At 35.7% G+C, this 22,568-nt stretch overlaps 1 protein-coding gene across 4 annotated transcripts in view; it reads left to right on the top strand.

Annotated features, from left to right (window-relative positions):
* The window catches only part of LOC131158055 (mitochondrial outer membrane protein porin 4), a 95,494-nt gene that overhangs the window by 25,101 nt on the left and 47,825 nt on the right, over window positions 1–22,568 (top strand). For 2 of the 4 annotated variants that reach the window (XM_058112612.1, XM_058112611.1), the window contains exons 3-4: window positions 173–310; window positions 10,897–10,964. In XM_058112612.1, the coding sequence (XP_057968595.1) occupies window positions 262–310; window positions 10,897–10,964 (117 nt within the window). In that variant the 5' untranslated portion in view covers window positions 173–261. The remainder of the gene's footprint in view (window positions 1–172; window positions 311–10,896; window positions 10,965–22,568) is intronic. The other 2 variants (XM_058112613.1, XM_058112615.1) reach the window with 1 other exon arrangement.

Below are 22,568 nucleotides of genomic sequence, written 5' to 3'. Positions count from 1 at the left end.
CTCAATGCTAGGTGCCCTGTACACTTGGAGAGGGGAAGGCTTCTTTTAGCTTTGTTGATTCATATGCCTTAATTTCCTCTAATTTTGGATACAATATTTTTACTCGTTTATGGCTGGAAGTGTGTTTTTGCTTATCCACAACATATATATGTATATTCTTTCCAATGTGCAGATAGAAAGTTTGGGGGAAGAGCCAGTCATTATATTTCCCAAATTGTGGCTTCATAAGGTGTGGTCAAAGACCGTTAATTGTTGTTAGAGATGGCCAATGGTCCGACACCATTTTCAGATATTGGCAAAAGAGCCAAAGGTACTTGTTAGTTGTTACTTAAATTTTCTAATTTAAAATTGTTGATATATTAAGCTGAGAGAATAAATGTCTGTCCTGATTTCTTTGTTGAACTTTTTACAGTGCCTTCTTCAAGCAAAAGTTCTGCTAGCTTCATGAGAGTGTATGTTAAACATGGTTTATTTTTGGTGGATATCTTACATTTTTTCTTTTGGGGTCAAATCCTTGAATCACTAGATTCATGAAGGCTGTCTGGAAATAACAAAAATCTTTTAAACTCTTTTCTGGGCTTGTTGGTTAAGGAGGCCCAAGAGCAATCTTATGATTTAACACTAGGCTTCGGTAGTGAGAAAGTCTTTACAGGTTATGTGCAAATGGGCCAATTAAATGGGCAGACCCAATAGTCTTTATGGGGTCCCTAACTAGAAGGAAGCTATGTTCAGCGCTCTTCAGAGCAGAAGCAAGATGAACTGCGCTCATCTTTGAATGAAGTACAAGGTGTTCAGATCGGTCCTACGTTATGATCCTCTTGGAATAACATGCTTGATGCTCATGAAGAGGGATGGGGTGATAATAGTAAAGAGCAGGTGATGGAAGTAGGGGAAGGCATGTTGCTTCTCAATGGTGAAGGATAAGAATGATAATAGGTGGGGTTTTGGAGGTGTCTTGTTTGCAAGAATTTTACCCCCTGTTGGTTTGCAGAATGAAATTGACGCACGAAAGGTATCGAGGGAGGAATGAAATCAAGGTAGAGTGGAATTGCTTTTGAATGCAATTACTGCATAAAAACATCGAATGATTGTAGGAATCCCAATTTCGATTTTTTCCAACATTTGGTACTCTTCAATGACTAATGTAATGGAATGACAAATAAGCCATTTTAAAAATAAATACCACATAATTGTTTAATTTATAATAATGATTATTTTTTATAATAGTGATTATTATTAGTATTATTATTATTTTTATAATAATTATTTTCCTTAAAATAATAATAATAATAATTTTTTCCTTTTATATTATTATTAATCTTGTTGTTATTATTATTTTTATGATAATAAATATTATTGTTATTATAATTGTTATTAGTTATTATTATTTTATAATAATTTTATCCTTAAAAATAATAATAATAATAATAATTTCTTGTTTTTTATTATTATTTTTCAAACTAGGAGACCTTTGAAGGCTTTCTCTCCCGATGTATGTCTGCTCTATTGCAAAAATTCTGAGATGGCTTCTCATCTTCTTTTGCACTGTGAATTTTTATTGGAGGGTTTTGAATATGCTTGATATTTTGGAGAGAGCTAGGTTTGCCCTTCTTCGATTGGTGCAGTTATTTCTTTCAAAGTATTTGATTGGAGAAAGGACAAGGCAGTCCTATAGAAGTGTGGAATATTTACAGTTTTATGGGGGTTATGGTTGGAGCATAATGCAAGGACGTTTAATGGGAAGAAATTAAATTGGGTTCTGGTTTTGGGAAAAAAAAAATCAGTATTTGGCTTCATTGTGGTGTGCTGGTTTGGGTTTATTCAGAGGAATTAGTTTCCACGTGCTACATAGAGAAAGGAGGAACATTTTGGAATGCTGATTTATTATTTTTTGGTATTTTTTTTGCTGTTTTTTTCTGGATAATTCCAGGCCATTTTTGAGAGATGACTCATTCTCCCTCGTTTAAATTCTCTTCTCATAAATGAAAATTTCTTTTGCTATAAATAAAAAAATTGTTGCCTTATTGTAAAGATGATAACCGCAAAAAAATGTTGCAAAAAGTTGTTGCCTTATCGTAAAGATGATAACCACAAAGACTTGAGGATGAGGTCTTATTGAACAGAGAATATTGATGTAGGAGCTATCCAAGAAATGCCCAGGAGGCAAGCTCAAGTGAAATACCTAGCCGAATTCTTAGTGGAATCCAATCCACAGCAAGGTGGCATTATTTTGCGTTATGAGCCTATTCAGAATTCAGACCACATCCATTAATTGTAGTAATGGGTTGTCATTTGACAACTTAATGATTTAGGTTATTAAAGCATCAGTGCAAATTTGAAGGTTTCTATTGCAAGTTAAGAGCTATTGTCTAAAGAGCACGTAATTTGCAATTTTTAGCATGCTAGTGTTTAATTTATAACATGGCTTTTGGAAGTACGCCACCCGTTTTTTAACCTGGGAAACTTTGTTTTCTGCGTTTCCTTTGCTAATTTGAAGCCTGAATATTATATGTTTCTCCTCTTTGGCTTCCTTCAAGTTCTGCATCTCTTTGGTGGACTTTAGTGCTGACTTAGTTGTGAGTTTTTTCCTTTTCCTTTTCCTTTTCCTTTTTCTTCTTTTACTTTGTTCTTTCTAGTATTCCCAACTTATGTTGATGTAGGGCAGTAGAGAAACTGAAAGAAAGGAGAGAATTAAAGGAGAGAAGTAGGAAAAGAAGAAGAGAAACTGCTGCAGGCAGAGCAGAAAGTCACAGACCAGTGGATAGCCAGATTGGAAACAGAACAAGGAGAGAGAGAGAGAGAGAGAAAGAGAAGGGAAGAAGGCAAAGGAAGAAGAAGAAGGGAGGAAGAAGAAAAAAGATAGAGAGCATTTTATGGTTCAAAATAAAGATTCAAAGCCTTTTTCCGAACAATACCAGCTTCTTCCAAAGCATATGGCTTTTTGGATGTTGATGATGATATCACATACCCGATACCAGAGGATTGCCAGATCAGAAGCAGAACGGGGAGAGAAAGATAAAGGGTAGGGAGGAAGGAAGAGGAAGAAGAAGGAGGGAAGAAAATAGAGATATCAAATACTAGAGGATGGCCATATCAGAAGCAGAATGGGGAGAGAAAGATAAAAGAGTAGGGAGGAAGGAAGAGGAAGAAGAAGAAGGGAGGAAGAGGAGTAGATGCTCTAGTTTAGTACCGCAAAAATGATGAAATAAAGTCAATCAACATTGTATGGTTCAACAAAAAATTTCAAAGCCCCTTCCCAAACTGTACAATGAAGTACCACATGAGTGGATACATAGGAATCCAAATTTTATGAATAACTCATGTTATGATCTTATAAACATTTGTCCAGGTATTCTTCCAAGGCATATGGTGTTCTAGATGCAGATGATGATATCCATACAAATGGATCTTATATACTATAAATATATAAACACATATGCTACAATGAAGTACCACATGAGTGGATATATAGGAACCCAAACCTGCCGAATCACTCATGTTATGATCTTATAACCATTCGTCCATTATAAATAGTCATTATCTGCTCTTCCACCACGATAGGGGCCGACTGGGTTAGTTTGAGCAATTCTTGCAATCACCGACTTCTTGGCAATTGGTTTTGTGTAGCTCTATTAAGATCAAAAGCCAATTGTACCAAAGGCTTCTTATTCTGCAAAATTGTGCCAGTTCCAAAGGGGAGAGAGAGAGAGAGGGGGGGGGGGGGGCATGGTTTGAAATCGCGGTCATGGGTAATGTCGCGTAACGGTCGTGGGTGTTACGTAATGGGAAGCGAGCGTAATGGTCGTGAATTTTTTTCACGCATGCACAACCACGCCAAAATCAAAAAATAAGCATGAAATCCATTAATAAATGATTTTTATTGAATTTTAAAGGTCTTCATTCAACTTACAAATGTTTTTTAATAGACATTATGATTTTTATATTAATTTTAGTGCGCTGTTTACAAAAAAAACATATATATTTTTTTATAGTTTACATTACTTTAATGAGTAAAAAGATGTAGAAATGTAATTAAAATGAAGAATCAATTAATTAAAGACATAAAATTACTAAAAACGAGTCAATAGACTCAATACTCAATATACACAATGCACATACATAAATATAATATTACAAATTTATAACATTACAATATAACTCATGTCACCACCAAAAAGAATGACGTGGTGGGTCTTCATAATTTGCATTTGTATCTCAAGATTGGGATTGGAAATTATCTCCCCATCCTTGTGGAAATACATAGCTGAATAAACCCAAGTTTGCGTCATTTTTTTGTTGCTCCTCAAAATGTACTGGTGATGAAAATCTAATTGATATGTGAGGTGCATAATCTCCTCGTTAACCATATCCTGAATAATGTCCGTAAGTTGGGGCTGGGGCTAGCTCTGGGTAGTGTGTAGAAGAGGACTCACTATGAGATGAATGAGATGATGGATATGCTGGATGAGATCCATATGATTGTGATGATGAATCATCTAAACCAAAGTCGCCAAAACTACGAACCACACCATATGAATCTTTAGCAGAATCACGGTCTCGTTGTTGGCTACTCCTTCTCCTAGGTTGTGAAGATTGGTAACTTGGAGAAATACCCAAGTCATAATTTTCGGGTATATCAAGTAGTCCATAACGACTTTGAGGATATGTTTCCCCTACAAATGATGTCTCTGTATCATATCCATAACCATATTACCGCCGCCACCATCACCCCCAGCCCTAGTCCTAGCACCACTAGGTCCACTACCACCATCATCATCACTTGGTGGGCTCAAATCAAGATTATAATCACTTTGTGTACGTTCAGGATTTGAACTTGAATCATGCACATTTATTGGTGGCTGATCATCTCCTTGTGCGGTACCACCGACCTCTTCATCTAACTAATTTGAGTTGTCATGATCGTCGAGTAATGGTGCCTCTCTTTCCTGTAACCATGGACTCAAAGGATCATCTTCTTCAAAAATATAGTCCAAGTTAATAGGGTTAAAACTATCTTCAATGTCTTGTTGGCTTTTTCTCATTGTATGTCTCAACTTTAATCGCATGTTGTAATGCACGAAAACAAGTTTTTGTAGTCTCATGTACTTTAGCCTATTTTTTGTTTTCGTATGGATGAGGCTAAATGTGCTCCAATTACGCTCACAATTCGAAGCTGACGTGGTTTGATTAAGAACTCTGATTGCTATTTTTTGTAGCTCAGGAGCACACATGCCATAATGAATCCACCATTCGGCTGCATAAATAATTGAAGAAAAACACATGTCAATATAGTGTATGTTTGAAAAGCCAAATCTGGACATAAAAGTGACAAATTAAATAGATCCATTCATCCATTATTTAGCCACATTTACTAGGATTTGTTTGTTTTACTGCCCTTTGAGCTAGTGGAGTTCCAAATGTCTCCTACCTATCCCGATATAGCAACAACTAAAAAAGGGAAGATTGTGAAGTATAATTAATTAATTACATATATATTATAGAAAGTATGAAAAAATGTTAAAATAATTCATTATTCAATAGAACCAATACTTACTTGATTAATAGCCCGAATTTGAGTGTCTATATCAGGCACCAACTTGGTTATCATTTTTTTAACTCCATTATAACTTCTCTAACAACTTCAGAAGAGGGTGGGACACCATACAGAAATTGGGGGTTAAAAAAGTATCCTAAAATTAAATTTACAAATATATTAATCAATATTTAATAATAGTGTATTAGTGTTGTAACCTTTAATGCAACTACCATGATTTAAAAGTTGAAATAATAAGAAATTGTATTTTATCAACACTTATCAGCTGCATGTAAGTTTTGATGCAATTGAAAACTCCACCGATGATCAATAATTTTCCAATAATCTTTGTAGAATCTGTAGTTTTTCTGAATTGCCAACTTTGCCCTATCAATTGCCTCATATATGAAACCCATAGTTGGTTTTTCATCACCATCAACCAATTTAAGAACTTTCATTAAGAGTTCCTGTACTTTAATTATATCGGAGGCTTTTTGCCAAAACTCTTTCCCTATCTTCTTTGCATCATATGCTGGGCCAGATTTTGCCATTCCAAACCTTGAACTTTTCCAAGCATCAGATGTGAACATTTCCCTTAATGCTTGTTTATGCCTAAAGATGGTCTCCAAGGCAATAAAGTTGGTGGCAAATCGAGTTATGGTAGGACGAAGCAATTCTCTATTATTTGTGAATTTTTTCATGAAATTCACTGTCCACGTGTGGTTTTAAATAAAAGAAGATATTATTTTAGCATTTTCTAAGACCTTCTTCACATTACTTTTCTTACCAATGTCTTCAAGAATATGGTCTATGCAATGAGCTGCACATGCTGTCCAGTAGAGATTGGGTCGCTTTTGCATTAATAATTTCCCTCCCGCCTTCATTGCAGCTTCATTATCAGTTACAACTTGGACGACCTTTTCCTCTCTAATTTCTTCAACCAGCTTGTCCATTAATCTGAAATGAAAGTATAGATTCAACAATTACTACTAAATTAAAAATATGCTAGTCATCAAGTGGCTCAAGTAAATTAAAATTAGAAAATGATCTGAAATAATATTCAGCTGTTTGGCTTGGCGCATCAGAGGCATCAACTGACTTGTGGAAAATAGTGCCTCTATTGGAGTAAACTAAAAAGTTTATTATGTGTTTTCTTGTGGGCCTTGACCAACCATTACACATAATTGTTACACCTCTCTCATTCCAAATGCCAGAAAAAGAAGATATATAAGTTTTTATTTCCTGAGACTCTTGCTCTAAATATATTTTAGAGACCTCATAGGGTGATGGACTCTTCACCCCCTTTCCAACTTCTGCGGCAACATCAAGCATCGACTGCAAAAAAGGAGAGTTAGCTACGTTCGCTGGAAGTCGATTATAAATTAGGAATTTGCTCACTGCTTTTCCAAATTTACTTCTTAAACCCTTTAGAATTTTTGTATTTATTTTTGGTTGCTTGGCACTCCTACTTCTTTCTAGAGTAGGATCCATCGCTTTTAATCTAGCTTAAGGGGCATTAAGGATTAATCCATTGTTGTCCACTGCCTCCAGCTTCTCGAACACTTTGTGACTGAACTCTACCAAAACCACCGGCACTGCCACTACTAGAGCCACCGCCCTGTTCATAATAATTACCACTTCCACCGGTTCTTGCCCTAAATCTTTGCCTCTCTTCCCATTCTTGTTGTGCTCGTATGCTTTCTTGTTGAGCAAATCTCATTATTTCCTCATTTGAATCTTCGTCGTCGCTCAAATTTTCAAAATCTCCTCTGATTTGAGCTTCTACTTCATCTTGCCTTTTTTGTTTGTCTTTCTTTTTCTCTGCATATTGTTGTAGATGTTTCATCATTTCTTCTCTTACTTGCATGGTTACATTTGGACTCGAAGACACCTCACCTTTTTTATGTGCCAAGTGTTGTTTCAATTATGTAATTCCTCCTTTAATTGTCTTTCCCCATAATTTACGTAAGACAACATGTCTACTACCTTCCACTGGAGTAGCAAAATGCCAACCAATGTCTTCACTAGGTAGCTCTTTAGTTCCTTGTCTATCACGTGGCATATTGGTGCTTGATTAGATGACTTCTACACAAGTAAACAAAAAAAAGTTATCATCCTTATACAATAAATTCAGAATAAAATGGTGCATAATTAATTAATTAGTTAATTACATAACAATATTACATAAATGATGGATTAAATTTAAACTTCAAGTTATTAAATACTAACTATTAAAAATTTTAGTTGATTTATACATATATAATACAATAGTTTATATTAAAATTTACAATTTAACAAAATAATATATGGAATTGTAAATCTTACAATTTAATTATTTAAATGGCAATATACTTGAACTCGAGTCACTTAAGAGTTGAGATTTGACTAATTGTGTAGAAATTAGAATTTATTATAAATTATAGATCTAATATTAAATTATTAATTGTCAAGGTATTAAAAAAAATAAATACGTAGAATATTAGTTAATAATTTTTTACTAAATCTGTACTCTAAGTTTCTAAGTTCTTAGTTCTAGGTTCTAACTCTCTAAGAGTCTAAGTAACTGTATAAATTTTATATTTTAAAAATTTTATACTAATTTTTTATTTTAATTAATAAATTCTACTTATACAATCATTACTAATTTACAATTGTTAATTTATATTCTAATTAAATAATAAATAAAATAAATTTATATACTAATTATATTTATAAACTGAAATTATAAAACAAACTGAAATTTACAATTTATGTACTAATTAAATAAACTGAAATTTATAATTTATATAAAGTATAAATTGAAATTATAAAGCAAACTAAATTTACAACTGAAATTAACAATTTATATACAAATTAAATAAACTGAAATTTACAATTTTATACTAATTAAAATATTAAATAAACTAAAATTTAAAACAAACTAAAATTTACAATTTATTTAAGGTATAAATTGAAATTATAAAACAAAATTATTAAGTGAAGAAGAAGGAAGAAGCACTTACCGTCTTACTAGGTTTTATCTTACCCACACCCGACTCCCATGGAAGCTGCGACCTGCGAGCCTGCTGCCTGCAAGAGAGATGATCGGCTGAAGGACTGAGGGAGACGATCAGACGAAGGACTGAGGGAGATGAATGACGAAGGAGAAGGACTGAGGGAGACAGAGGAAGGAAGGAAGGTGTATGAAGGAAGGAGACGAAGACTCGAAGAGTGATTCGAGTGACGAGGGAACTCAGACGACAGATCTAAGGGTTCGAAGGCTCGAGCTGCTTTTCTGTTCTTCAGTGGCTTCAAATGACGAGAACAGATGAAGGAGAGATGCACGGATGGAGCTGATTCGAGGAGATGGTAGAGGTATCATCTTTGCTACTCTTGTTGAATTAGTTGTCATTTTTATTTAGAGGAGAGTAGGCGGCCTTGGTCTTTAGATCCTTCGGGGGGTATACTTGCAAATATTTTTGTGATTTTTTGAATAGGTCCATTTACCATTATCTCTGTATAGTCCCATTTGGGAGGCCACAGTCCCCTTTAAAATCAAGGCTTTTATCTGATTGGTTGCTCTTCATAGAATTAATACCAGTAACTTGCTACAGGTTAGGAGACCTTTGAAGGCTATATTTCCAGACATCTGTGTTCTCTGTTTTAATTGTTCAGAATCTCCATTGCATTTGTTCATTCTTGTGACTATGCTTGGAGGGTTTGGAATAAGTTATTTGGTATTTTAGGTGAATGTTGGGTAATTTCTGAGATGGTGGAGGACTTTTGGCAGTGTCTTTTGCTGGTTTTGGCAGGAAAAAAGAAAGGGCAGTGCTCTGGAAATGTGCCTTTTTTTTTTTGCAGTATTTTGGGGGCTGTGGATGGAGCGTAATGCGCATATTGTTCTAGGAAAGAAGTCATCTCTTTTGGTGGTTTGGGAAAAGATACATTATTTGGCTTCTCTTTGGTGTGTGGAGCAGGGGAATTTTAAGGGGGTGAGCTTTTTTGATATTCAGCACTGTGTTATGTGTTGGAGTGCATTTGGTGTGTTGTGTGATCGTAGAATACCCTTAAAATTAAAAGGAAAGTTTATGAGACAGCTATAAGGCCAGCTATGCTTCATGGTTCAGAACGTTGGGCAACTAAGAAACATGTACCAAAAAAATAAAAGTTGCTGAAATACAAATGTTAAGATGGATGAGTGGTTTAACATTAAAAGATAAAGTAAGAAATGAACATATATGTAATAATTTAGGCATAGCACCAGTTGAAAACAAGATAAGGGAGGGGCGGCTTAGATGGTTTGGGCATTTGAAATGTAGGCCTAGTAGAACACTTGTAAGGAGGAGTGAGTTAGTTATTGTGTCTGACATGAAAAGGGGTAGGGGTAGGCTTAAAATAATTTGGAATGAGGTAGTGAGGAAGGATTTAATAGCCCTCAATCTAATAGAGGAAAACATTCTTGATCGGGGGAATTGGCAGAAAAAGGATTCATGTAGCTGACCCCACCTAGTGGGACCTACGGCTTGTTGTTATTGTTGTTTTCTTTCTGCTTTTTATCTGGATTTCCAGACTATGTGAAGGAGGTGTCTTGTTCTCCTAGCTGTATATTCTTATTCTATTAATGAAAATCTTCTTTTACTGTAAAAAAACTGCTTTCTGCATTACACACAAAGTATTTATACATTATCACAAATAAAACAACTATTTTCAAAATAACCCCAAAGTACTTAAAATATGCAAAAATAGCCCTGAGCCTAAATTAATTAAATTTCTAAAATATCCTGAAAATTTTCTCGAATGAAAAGAAAAACCCCTAGCCACAATATAAACATCTAAAGGTCTCCGATGGTGGTTCTCCATCATGCGATCATTTGCATGGACCCCAGATCGGTGGGATCCTCATGCGTTAAACACATATAATCTTTCATGTGATTGATGTGGAAATTCGATAAAAAAATTATTTTTATCAAACCGTAAGTCTGTGGTGGATGATGTTAAGAATATCCGTGCTAGGTTTACACATGCACACATGGACACACATTCATATTATGCTAATTGTTTAGACATCAGTGCCCTGCTTTGCAATGAATGCACTTTTTTGATGTCTAGCAGCTCATTCAAGGTGGAATCCTGGTGCCTTTATGATGTCTTATGCTTTTAACTGCACTGGTTCCACCTGCTATGGGATTGTGGAATTCGCTACCCAAGCAACTGTTGAGACAATATATGCTACATTGTCTGATTCTTTTAGTGGCTGTTCATTCTCAAGGAAACCAATCTATTCTTATCCGACTCTATGATGATTTAATCTAGAACATGTTTTAATATTTAATATACCTCACTATCAATGTGGACCACTCAAAGATTAACTTGCTTCTGTGCAGACCTTTTGACCAAGGATTACAACTTTGATCACAAGTTTAGTCTGTCAATGCCACACTCAACTGGCCTGGTATGGATTGATTGTGAATTTCTGTTTTTTGGAGTTTGAAAAATTCAGACCTGGTCACACTTATGTTTTCTTACTCAAGGCCCAGCCTTGTCTTGTTTTACTTTTCTGTCACACACTCTTATCCCACTCTGGTAATATATTTTGGTCCATTTTGTGTTTGAATCATATAGGAATTATTGGTTGCAAACTAACTAAACATTTCTACGTATCATTAACTTTGCACAATTAGAATGCTAAAGTTCTAATGGTTTAGTTGTGTTTTGTCACTGTCCCCTCCCACAGGTGAGGGTGAAAAGAATTATTTGGGTAGGACTGTTGTATCTGTATTGCCAGATAAAGTAGAATTACACCATCTGACTTTATGTGGTTTGAACAAAAAAACTGAAGATTCATTGTAAGTCTTTATGCAGAATTTAAGGTTTTTTTTTGACAAATTGATGGTAATGTTCATGCATGTCTTGATAATATGCTGCTCAGCCTGCTATCTCTTTTCGTTTCCCCATTGCTTCTGCAATTATGTGTTCTGCTTTGCTAGGTTAAGGCAATTTACAATTTAAATCTGACAATGTTATTGTCAAAGAATTTTTAATTTGGTTTATTATTGGTAAAAAAACTGCATTTTATTTTATATATTACATTTTATATTTTTTGGAACACTTGCGTGTATGTTTAAAGAGAAGGGGAACTTAGGCGCAATGGTAAGGTTGTTGCCGTGTGACCTAGAGGTCACGGGTTTGAGGTGTGGAAACAGCCTCTTGCAAAAATGCAAGGTAAGGCTGCGTACTATAGACCCATTGTGGTCCACCCTTTCCCCGGACCCTGCATACGCGGGAGCTTTGTGTACCAGGCTGCCCTTTTTGAAATATTGTTAGTGGACAAAAAATGTCATGTTAAATGCATAATACTTGCATAATTTATTTGACTTTATTATTAATTGTAGCTTATTTCATAAATATTGAAGTTTGTTGATGCACTTTTACCTCTCTCTCTATCTCTCTGTCTCTCTGTTTCTCTCTCTCGTGAGGCGATCACATAACTCTGCTCGAAGAGAGGAATTCTTTCAACCTTGTGATTGAAGGCGAGAACAATCTCCGGGTGACTGAATATTGTAGGGGTCAAAGTCTCAATCTTTAGGTGGACTAGGTGTTTGGGCTAAAGAGAATTAGAAAGGGGGACAAGATTACTATTCCAGTTGAGACAGAACAGAAAAGGTAGACTGACTGTGCTTGCAATTGATGAAGGAGGATTAAGAACAGTTTGTTCTTCTTGAGAATCAAGAATCTGAAGGATGGACAAAAGTGTTGAGTGGAGCTCAGCAAGAAGAACTTGCCCAACCGTAAATCGACAACCATGATGACCTCTTTAAAGGGAAAATGTCTTAGATCCCTCTACTTACTAAGGAAAAGCTAACATGCAAGTTAGGCTAGCAGTGGTGGATGCTACTCCATTGTTGCCACTGTATCACTCAATGCATCAATTAATGGTCAAGTTGTAGGGAGTGAAGAGTTGTGTTTGTGCATGTATTAGTGGCCACTTGCAATTGGTTTTGGGACTGGGACAACTAGGCGAGTTCAATTACCTAGATAGGATTCCATTACGATATAGGTAGACAGGGCATTTTGAATAAGTTTAAGCGTTATCACATTTGGTCTATGTATTAATGATTGCTTGATGATATAATAAGTGTCGCCATGAATAAGGTTTGTGAGAATTTTTAAAAGTTAGGGGATTCTCCCATCTATTTGGTAAAACTTGGGGATTAGTGTATTTTGCCTTAATTAATTGGATTTTTTCATGAATATTTACTCTATATAAGCTTCTTAATTGAAAAAAAATATGATTTCTTCCATGCCTCCTAGACAAGGTCTTATATTTCAATTTTCGCTAAAATTCCCAAGCCTCGAAAGTATGAAAATTTTTTTGATGGAGATTTCAGTGTCAGTTTCAATTTCGACTTTGAAAAAACGATGGAATTCTTTATGAAACTGTAGAAACTATTACAACAACAACAAAAAACCTAGCCTTAAGTCCAACTAGGTAGGGTCGACTATATGAATTATTTTTCGCCAATTTATGCGATCATGGACAATTTCCTTCGACAAATTCAGGGCTATTAAATCCTTGCTATCTTATTCCAACTTATTTTAGGTCTACACCTTCCCCTTCTACTGCCTCTCACAGTAACTAACTCACTTTTCCTCCTTGGTATACTATGTGGCCTATGTTGTGAGTGCCCAAATCATCTTGAGTCATCCCTTCCTTATCTTATCTTCTACAGGAGTTATGCCTAACTTACTGCGAATATGTTCGTTTCTTAATTTTATCTTTTAACATTGCATCACTCATCCATTTAAGCATTCTCATCTCAACAATTTTTATTTTTTGGATATGCTGTTTCTTAGTCGCCCAACATTTTGATCCATATAGCATAGCTGGTCTTATAGTTGTTCTATAATATTTCTCTTTTAATTTAAAAGGTATTCTACAATCACCAAGCACACTTGAAGTTCTTCTCCATTTTACCCAACTTGCTTTAACTCTATGCATTACATCCTTTTCATTCTTTCTTTGCTTGCATAATATATCCAAGCTATCCAAATCTACTAGTGTTGTTGATTTCTTCATCATCAAGTTTAACTTTGTTATCAATATTCCTCCTAATATTACTAAAATTACATTTCACTTATTCTCTCTTATTTCTACTTATCCTGAAGCCTCTAAATTCTAAAGCTTCTCTCCATAATTCGAACTTAGACTCTACTCGACCCCTAGTTTTAGCAATCAAGACAATATCATCTGGAAGCAACATACACCATGGAACGTCATTTTGGATACTCCTAGTCAACTTATTCATCACTAAAACAAAAAGATAGGGGCTTAAAGCAGATCCTTGATGTACACCTATTGTGATTGGAAATTCTCTAGTCTCTTTACCTATAGTTTTAATACTAGTCATTACGTCATTGTACATATCCTTAATAACATTAGTATACCTACTACAAACATTTTTTTTTTTTTTTACTAAAACCCTTTATAGAACTTCCCTAGGTACTTTACCATGTGCTTTCTCTAAGTCAATAAATACAATATGCAAGTCCCTCTTCTTTTCCCTAAACTTTTCCATTAATTTTCGTAAGAGAGGTATAGCTTCTGTAGTAGGCCTCCTAGATATAAAACCAAATTGATTTTCTGAGACCTTTGTTATTAGCCTTAATCTTTATTTAACCACTCTTTCCCACAATTTTGTATGACTCATAAGTTTAATTCTATGATAGTTATTGCAATTTTGAATAACTCCTTTATTGTTGTATATAGGTATTAAAGTGCTTTTCCTCCATTTGTTTGATTTTTTCTTAATTTTTATAATTGTGTTAAATAAATTAGTTAACCATATAATTTTGTTATTACCTAAGCATTTCCAAACTTGGATTGGGATGTTATCCGATCCTCTAGATTTTCCATTTTTCATCTTTTTTAGTGCAAACTTAACTTCGTCAACTCTGATCTTGCGAATAAATTTTATATTTTTAGTCTTTTACTCATTTGTCAATTCTAAGTTTAAGCCTTCTATTTTGCTTTCATTAAATAGCTTACTAAAATAACTTCGTCATCTTTCTTTTATGTCTTTTTCCTTAACCAAGACAATATCATCCTCACTTTTTATACATTTTACGTTACCTAAATCCTTACTCTTTCTTTTTTCTAGCTCTAGCAAGTTTGAATGTATTTGTTTCCCCTTTTTTTGTATTGAATCTAGCATACAAATTGTTAAATGATCTATGTTTAGCTTCACTAACGATCTTTTTTGCATCTTTTCTCGTCTCTTTATACTTTTCAAAGTTATCATTGTTTCTACATTTTTGCCATGTTATATATCAAATTTTTTTTTGTCTTTACGGCTTTTTGGACATCTTGATCCCACCACCAACTTTCTTTCCTATTTGAGAATCTTCCTCTTGATTCACCTAAAATCTTTTGCTATTTTTTAATAGAGCTAGCTATCCTACTCCAAAGAATGTTTGTGTTTACACCATCCTCTATAGCTCAATCACCATCTTTGATCATTTTATCTTTAAATATTATTATATTTTCTCCCTTTATGTTCCACCACCTAGTTCTCTTACATTGGTTTATTTATCCTTTCTCTTCGATTTTTTAATACATATATCTAACACTAAAACTCTATGTTGTGTGGTTAAGCTTTTACTTGGGATGACTTTACAATCCTTACAAGATAAACGATCTACCCTCCTAGTTAATAAAAAATCTATTTGACTTTTATTTTGTCAACTTTTGAAGGTTATTAAGTGTTCTCTATTCCTAAAGCAAGTATTCGTTGTAATAGAATCATATGACCTAGCAAAGTCTAAGATCATCTCCCCAGGCTCATTAAAAGACATAATAATGTGAGATTTAGAACTTAAATATTATAAATAAAATCATTAAGCAATAAGGACAGGTATATTAAACATATTCAATTTATATAAGTGAAATGCATGAACCAGTTATATATATTTTTGATAACAAAGGAATATTTCATTAATAGGAATAGAATTTGCTCGAGGGAGAATGAGACGTCTCCCAAAAAAGGCCTCGAACAATCTAGAAAAAAAAAAACAACTAATTTATACCAAGAAATGAAGGATCAACATGCCAATATGTTCCTCCAATCTCTATGTAACTTGTGGAAACTAATTCCTCTGAAAAAATCCAAACCAGTGCACCATAGTTATGCCAAGTACTGAATTTTATCACAAACCAGCGCCCAATTTAATCTCTTCCCATTGAACATCCTTGCATTCCACTCCAACCATAACCCCCATAAAGCTGCAAGTATTCCACACTTCCATTGGACTGTGTTATCCTTTCTCATACGAAAGCCTGTGAAAGAAATAGCTAACAATTTACCAACCAAAGAAGGGAAAACTCAGCTCTCTCTAGAAATACCAAAAAGCATATTTCAATTCCTCCAAGAAAATTCGCAGTGTAAAAGAAGCTGTCTCAATTTTTTTTTTTGGTAATAGAGCATACATTCATTGGGAGAAAGAGCCTTCAAAGGCCTCCTATTTTGCAGCAAGTTATTAGTATTAATTTATAGAGCAAAATGGACCTAGTGAAAGCCTTAATTTTTAGAGGAGCCTTAGCCTTCCTGATGAAATGATAGAATGGGAAAGAAGAATTGGAGTGAGTCAAGAATTCAAAAAAAAAAGATTCATAAGAAAACTCCCGACTTAATCAAAACCAAGACTGAACATCCCTCTTTGAAGAAAGATTACTCCCATTCAATAGAGATAACAAAGATGACAGCTTGACCAACTCCATATCATTAAGAGGTCTCCTAAAATGGAGATTCTAGGAAACCAATGGGCTACTCAAATCGCAAACAAAGAAAGTTATTGCTTTATTTTGCTTGGAGCTCAGTTGAAAAAAAATGAGGGAATGGAGTGGATAAAGATGCATTACCCAGCCAAGGGTCTTTCCAAAAACGTACCCAAGAGCCCCTCTCCCCCTCAAGTTTAGCGTGAGGGATGAAAGAAGGATAAATTCAAGAAATAGACCTCCATGGACTACCTGAAGAACATCTTAAACTTACTTTGGTATCCCAGCCATTCTCTTTTAACCCGAATTTACTTCTTATAACTCTATGCCAAAGGGACAATTCTTCTAGAGGGAAGTTCCATAGCCATTTAGCTAAAAGAGTCATGTTTTTAGACATCAACTTCCCTAAACCCAACCCTACCTCCTTTATTGACCGACAAACCTCACCCCAACGTACTAAGTGGTCCTTGTGATCTCCCCCACTAGACCACAGAAGGTCTCTCATGATTCTCTCAAGCTTCCTAGCAATCCTCATCAGAATGCTGGAGAGACAAGCCTGAATCAAGGTTATTCTACCCCATAAAGAGAAAAGAGCCCACTTCTAGCCATCTAACCTCTTAGTCATCCTTTCAACTACTGGATTCCAGAAATTCGCTGCTCTAGGATCACCCCTCAAGGGAACCCCTAAGTAGGTCATAGGTCAATCCAAAATGCCAAACCCCACTTTAATGGCCCTTCCTCTCACTCGCTTCAACGGGCACATTCAAAGCTGCTAATCCACTCTTCCCCATATTAATTTTAAGGCCGTGAAGTATACCTAAATTTCTCCTAAAGGAAGGGCTATGAAGTATGATTATCAAGGAAGAAAATGGTATCCTCGGCAAATTGAAGATGAGAAATCACCACTCCCTCTTTGCCTACTTCTAGACCTTTAACCTACCCCCTCTCCATAGCCTTATCCACCATCCTGCTCAAAACATTAGTTGCAAGGACAAATAAAAAGGGGGATAAATGGTCACCTTGTCTAATGTCTTTAGAAGCTCTAACCCCAGATTTTGGCTCACCATTAGCAATCACCGAGATACACACATTAGACAAGAATCCCCTAATCCATTGAGGCCAACACTCATCAAAACCCTTTCTCTTAAGGACTTTATCAAACTAGCTCCAACTCATTCTATTACTGGTTTTCTCAAAATCTAATTTAAAGACAAAACCCCCTTTTTTTATTCCTACAAACATCCTCTACCACCTCATTGGTCACAAGTATAGCATCCACTACTTGCCTGCCCCGCCCCCCCCCCCCTCCCCCACAAACGTAGTCTGGGTAGTAGAATGGTATCAACATGCACCTCACTCATCTTATTAGCTAAGACTTTGGTGATAATTTTATAACTACTAGAAACAAGGCTAATAGGTCTGAAATCTTCAACCTTAATAGACCTAAACCTTTCAAGCACTACGACAATGAAAGAGGAGTAAATGCTTTTGCTCACAATCCCATTCCCAAAGAATTCAGTAGAAACTTTTTACAAATCGCCCTTAACCTCTCAACAATCTTGAGAAAAAGCTATGTTAAACCCATCCAGGCCTAGGGCCTTATCCTTATCCATACCAAAAACCACCCCCTCAACTTCCTCCTCTTCAAAGGGTCTCTCTAACCAACTCTTTTGATCAACAAAAATAAGATTCAAATCCAACCCTTCTAACATCAGCCTACAATATTTCTCCGAATACAACTTTTAACAGAAGTCAGTAAGAGCAGAGGCAATTTGATCTTGATCACCATTTATTACCCCTCACCCCACATCTAATTGATCAAAATTTTACTCTTCTTGCCATTAGCTAACCTATGAAAGAAGAAGAATTATAGTCACCTTTTTAAACCTTTTGAATTTAGTCTTCTACCTCGAACTCCTCAATTCTTGAAAAATCACCTCTTCCAACTTATTCATCAAAGAAATTCCTCTAGTCTCCTCGCTATTCAGGAGAATAGACAACTCCTCCTCCTTATAGAAGAAAGCCAACTCTCCAAAGAGTCTAAATTTTATAATTCTAACATCACCATGGACCTCCTTATTCCAAACCTTTAGCTTCTCTTCAAACGTGTAATTTTTTCATGAATCTAAAACCTTCCCAACCCCTTTCTATATCCCCCCCCTAAGACTCCCTAACCAAAGGCTTAAAGATCATGTGGTCTAGCCACATTTCTTGAGCCTAAAGGGAGCAGAGCCCTACTCCATCCTATTGGATTCCAACAAGATAGGAAAATGATAGATGTGGTCCTAAGGAGAGTTCGTTGAGTGAGATTTGGAGCTCGTCCTCCCATTCCCTGCAAAATAGGAATCGATCCAATCTACTGGCAACTACTCTAGCCCCTTCTACAGTCTTGGTAAAAGAAGCATTACCCAAGGGGATGTCTCTTAAGCCACAGTCCCTAATTAATGAGTCAACATTGTGCATACTTCTAGAAACCCTCCACTAAGTAGAATCCATAAAAAGAGTAAATTTCATCCCAAAAAAAAGCCCATACATTGATGAAACCCACCGTTGACCCTCCCTCTCTCCTCAAACAACACCAAAAGGGAAAAAACCCCTCTAATGTGTCCACTTTGGATGCATTCCGAGTTGGATGCGTTCACTAACACTTCCTTAATCATAATCCTTTTTATAGTCCCTTTAGCTCTCTAACACTCCAACTAATAATATTTATAACATGCTTACCCTCTTTCCCCAACCCTTCACCTTCCTCATAGTTAATTAAAGAAACAAGGTTTTTTAGCTCTTTCTAGATTTTCTTTTTCCTCCTCTCCTAAGTCTGAGGGATTAACCCGCCTTCACTAGATTTCTAGCATGGTCTAATAGTTCCAAACCTAAGTCCCTGCGGAGTTTATGTCGGTCTAATTTCTCTCTCTCACTGCCCTCAAAGAAAACCTCACAACCCTCCCTCCAATTAGAAACCTCCCTTTGGCATAAATTATCTGAAGAAAGAAAGCGTTGAGAAGAAAGGAGGAGGAATTTTACTAGTTCTAGGTGGAATAGGATCCTCCATGAAAAGATCACCTTTCCTGGACTCATACCCCCAAACACCACTAGAAGGGATATCGACTTAGCCACATGAGAAAATTGGGCGCAAGGCTGGGATCAGAAGAGAGAGGCCCCTTATTATTTAAGCTAACAAATGATCAACATAGTGATTAATAAAATTTATACTTGCTTGAGCACTCTTAGGATCCAACTAAAGACAATCTCTCTCCAATTTTTTGTGAGTCATAACTATACTTTTATTGTTAAGGATCTCCTCCCCCCTCAAAATCTTCGTTTGTTTAAGCAAAATTCTGGTTTAACCCCTCCTATTTTGCGGTTTCAAGATCTGCTTTTATATGATTTACTAGAAGTTCCTTCTCAGACTCAGCTATGCCGTCCATCTCTTTTTGCGAGTCATAGTACAACTCTTCTTTATTGTCCTCCCTTGTAATTGATAACTAAGGAGAAAAAAATTGATTGTTAGTTTCCGCATGCTCCCTGCAGATCATGGGGTCATCACTTTGTTGCAGGTGGTCTTTGTACCTCCGCGTTCCCTAGAAATTGCTGCATAAGAGGCAAGGAAAAACAATAAAGAAAACTCTCTCTCTCTCTCTCTCTCTCTCTCTCTCTCTCTCTCTAAAAAAAAGACTCCCTTTTCATTTCTCCAAACCCTTTCACTTAGACATCGAGAGATCCCCCGGAGGTCAGCGGGGCCTCTAAAGAGCCTATTTTCATCTTGGAGATCTCAAAGGTGATGATGAGCCTTCTTCAACCTTCCATTCTATCAACCTCTAAAGCGGAGATCCATTTTTTAGCATCAACAATCTTATTTCCTTTGAAAGAAACATGGCTTTGACTCTGGCTTTCCCATTTATGGGTAAATATAACTGTAGTTATATAAAATTGAAGTCATAGAATTTTATATAAATGATTTCATAATTTATTTAATAAGATTTTACTATTTGGAATATATAATATTATTTTCATATATTTTAAAAAATAAAAATTGAATTCCCAAAAGGCTTATGCCTTAATGCCGTGAGGCTTTTGCCTCGCCTTATTCGGGGTAAAATACCTCACCTTACACGTTCTCCTTTTAAAACACTAGGTGAAAATAGGATGAGCCAGATGAAGTTGGTCAATTTGACATGGTTTTTGATTGTGATGTTGGCTTATTAATGGGTGAAATCCACGCACAATACCACCATATTTCTTCATTGGAGAATGGATCTTATGCTTTTGAGATCCTAATAGTTGATATGGTTTCTAATTTTTAATGTTGATAATATTAAGTTAAATGATTTTGGTACTGAGGTGCAAATGCTGGAGGAATATTCTTTTGAAGGGCATGGTATTTGATATTTTACCAACACCTATTTCTCCAGAGGCAGACTTGAATAGTGAAGTTGACCTTCTGGATAAAATGAGGTTATGTTTGAAAGCTCATGTAGGTAGGAAATGAGGTTGGAGTGTGCAACGGTATAGGGGAGGAAAGTCAGAGGGTTGGATAATTCAAAATGCCTCATAAACTATGAATTAAGGGTTTGAAATGGAAAATTTTTGAATTAGCTCTCGTTATCCTCGTTTAGTTTGTGTCTTCGCTCTAAGTTTCTTTTGCTATAAAAAGAAAAGCAGAGAAGTGAGATAGATTCACTATAAAGGACCAAGGGCTTGCCAACCCATATTCAAAAACTCATCCACAAGAAAGAAGATCACCAAAACTCGAAATAGTTTGACCGCCTACATTGCTATCTCCAATATTATATTTTCTTTTTAGCTAGAGCCTTACTGGGGATTTTTCTTCTCCCTCAGAGGCTTTCTTATTTCTAACCAACCAAACAATCCCATAACTATTGAAAGGACAAACCTGTTTTCTTTCTTCACTTTGTTCAAGTACTTACACCCATCCAAGCTCTCAACTCCTGAGTGGCTGCATAAGATAGATCAAACATTCCCTACCCATCTTTAAGTTAGAGTCCTTTCTCATACTGCCCCAAATTTCTGCAATCAATCCTTGAAGGCTATAAAATTTCTAGATTGTTGTGCAAATGTGCACACATGCGCTTATGCAGTGCACTCAAATTTTGTACTAGAAGCTCTTCAATTAAGGTGGGAAATCCATCTCCATATGAAAGTTAGCTGGAAAAAATAATTGTATACTGTAGAATTATTAGATATCTGTTAGCCTTTATTAGAGGCTGATTTTTAGGAGATTTACAGCTAACAAATCAGTTTATTTGTTAGCTATTTTTGGTTCCATGATCCTAGGGGATTTAGGTAGCATGTTACTCGATTTTGTAGATCGTCTTTCCTATTTTACTGCTTTTCATTTTAAATAGGATATTCTATTTTTAGTAGGTTGTAAATATCCCTAGTAATTAGATGAGAATTATCATATATTTAAAGGGAATGTAATCTTTTTTCATAAGTTAGTGGAATATTTAGTTTTCTTTTCCACATTTCAACTTGGTATCATAGCATCCTCTGAACCTTAATATTCCCATATGATCAAATACGGTATGGCCACCGGAAGGCGCGACTCCACCTCTTCAGTCTCAAACGTCACCACCAATCAGGAAGTCATGGTCTCAGGCAACAACAGCAGTTTAGATAGCAGCTTCATGCCCATTACAGGACACAAACTTAATGGGAATAAGTATCTCCAATGGTCCCATTCTGCGATGATGTTTATATGTGGAAAGGGAAAGGATGATTATCTCTTAGGAGTTGCAGCCCAACCAAGCAAGGAGCAACTAGAATTATTGTAGAAAATGTTCAGCCAATCTTCAACTGCCCCTACTACTGTGGTTGGTACCGGTTCTTTGGCACACAAAGGTAATTTTTTAAGTGCTCTTAATGTTAAAAAGGAGAAGCTAGGTCCATGGATTATAGACTTAGGAGCATCGGACCATATGACCGGAGATAGAAATTTTTTTTCTACTTATAGTCCCTGTTATGAAAATTTAACAGTCCAGAAGGTTCACTCTCAAAGGTGGCTGGTACAGGTTCTGTTAAAATTTCAGAGAACCTAACACTCAACTCAATTCTATTAGTGCCAAATTTGGATTGCAATTTACTGTCTATTAGTAAACTCACTTGGAATCTCAATTGTGTTGCTAAATTTTTCCCAAATATGTGTGAATTTTAGGTCTTGGATTCGGGGAAGACGATTGGCAGTGTTAAGATGTGTTTGAGGCTCTATCTTCTCGAGGTTAATGATCCTCCTCAAGGAACAACTCACAAATCCGATTGTTTAGT

This window comes from Malania oleifera, chromosome 6, assembly GCF_029873635.1.
Source record: "Malania oleifera isolate guangnan ecotype guangnan chromosome 6, ASM2987363v1, whole genome shotgun sequence".
In the NCBI taxonomy this organism is placed as follows: domain Eukaryota; kingdom Viridiplantae; phylum Streptophyta; class Magnoliopsida; order Santalales; family Ximeniaceae; genus Malania; species Malania oleifera.
This window is presented reverse-complemented; position numbering and strand designations above follow the sequence as displayed.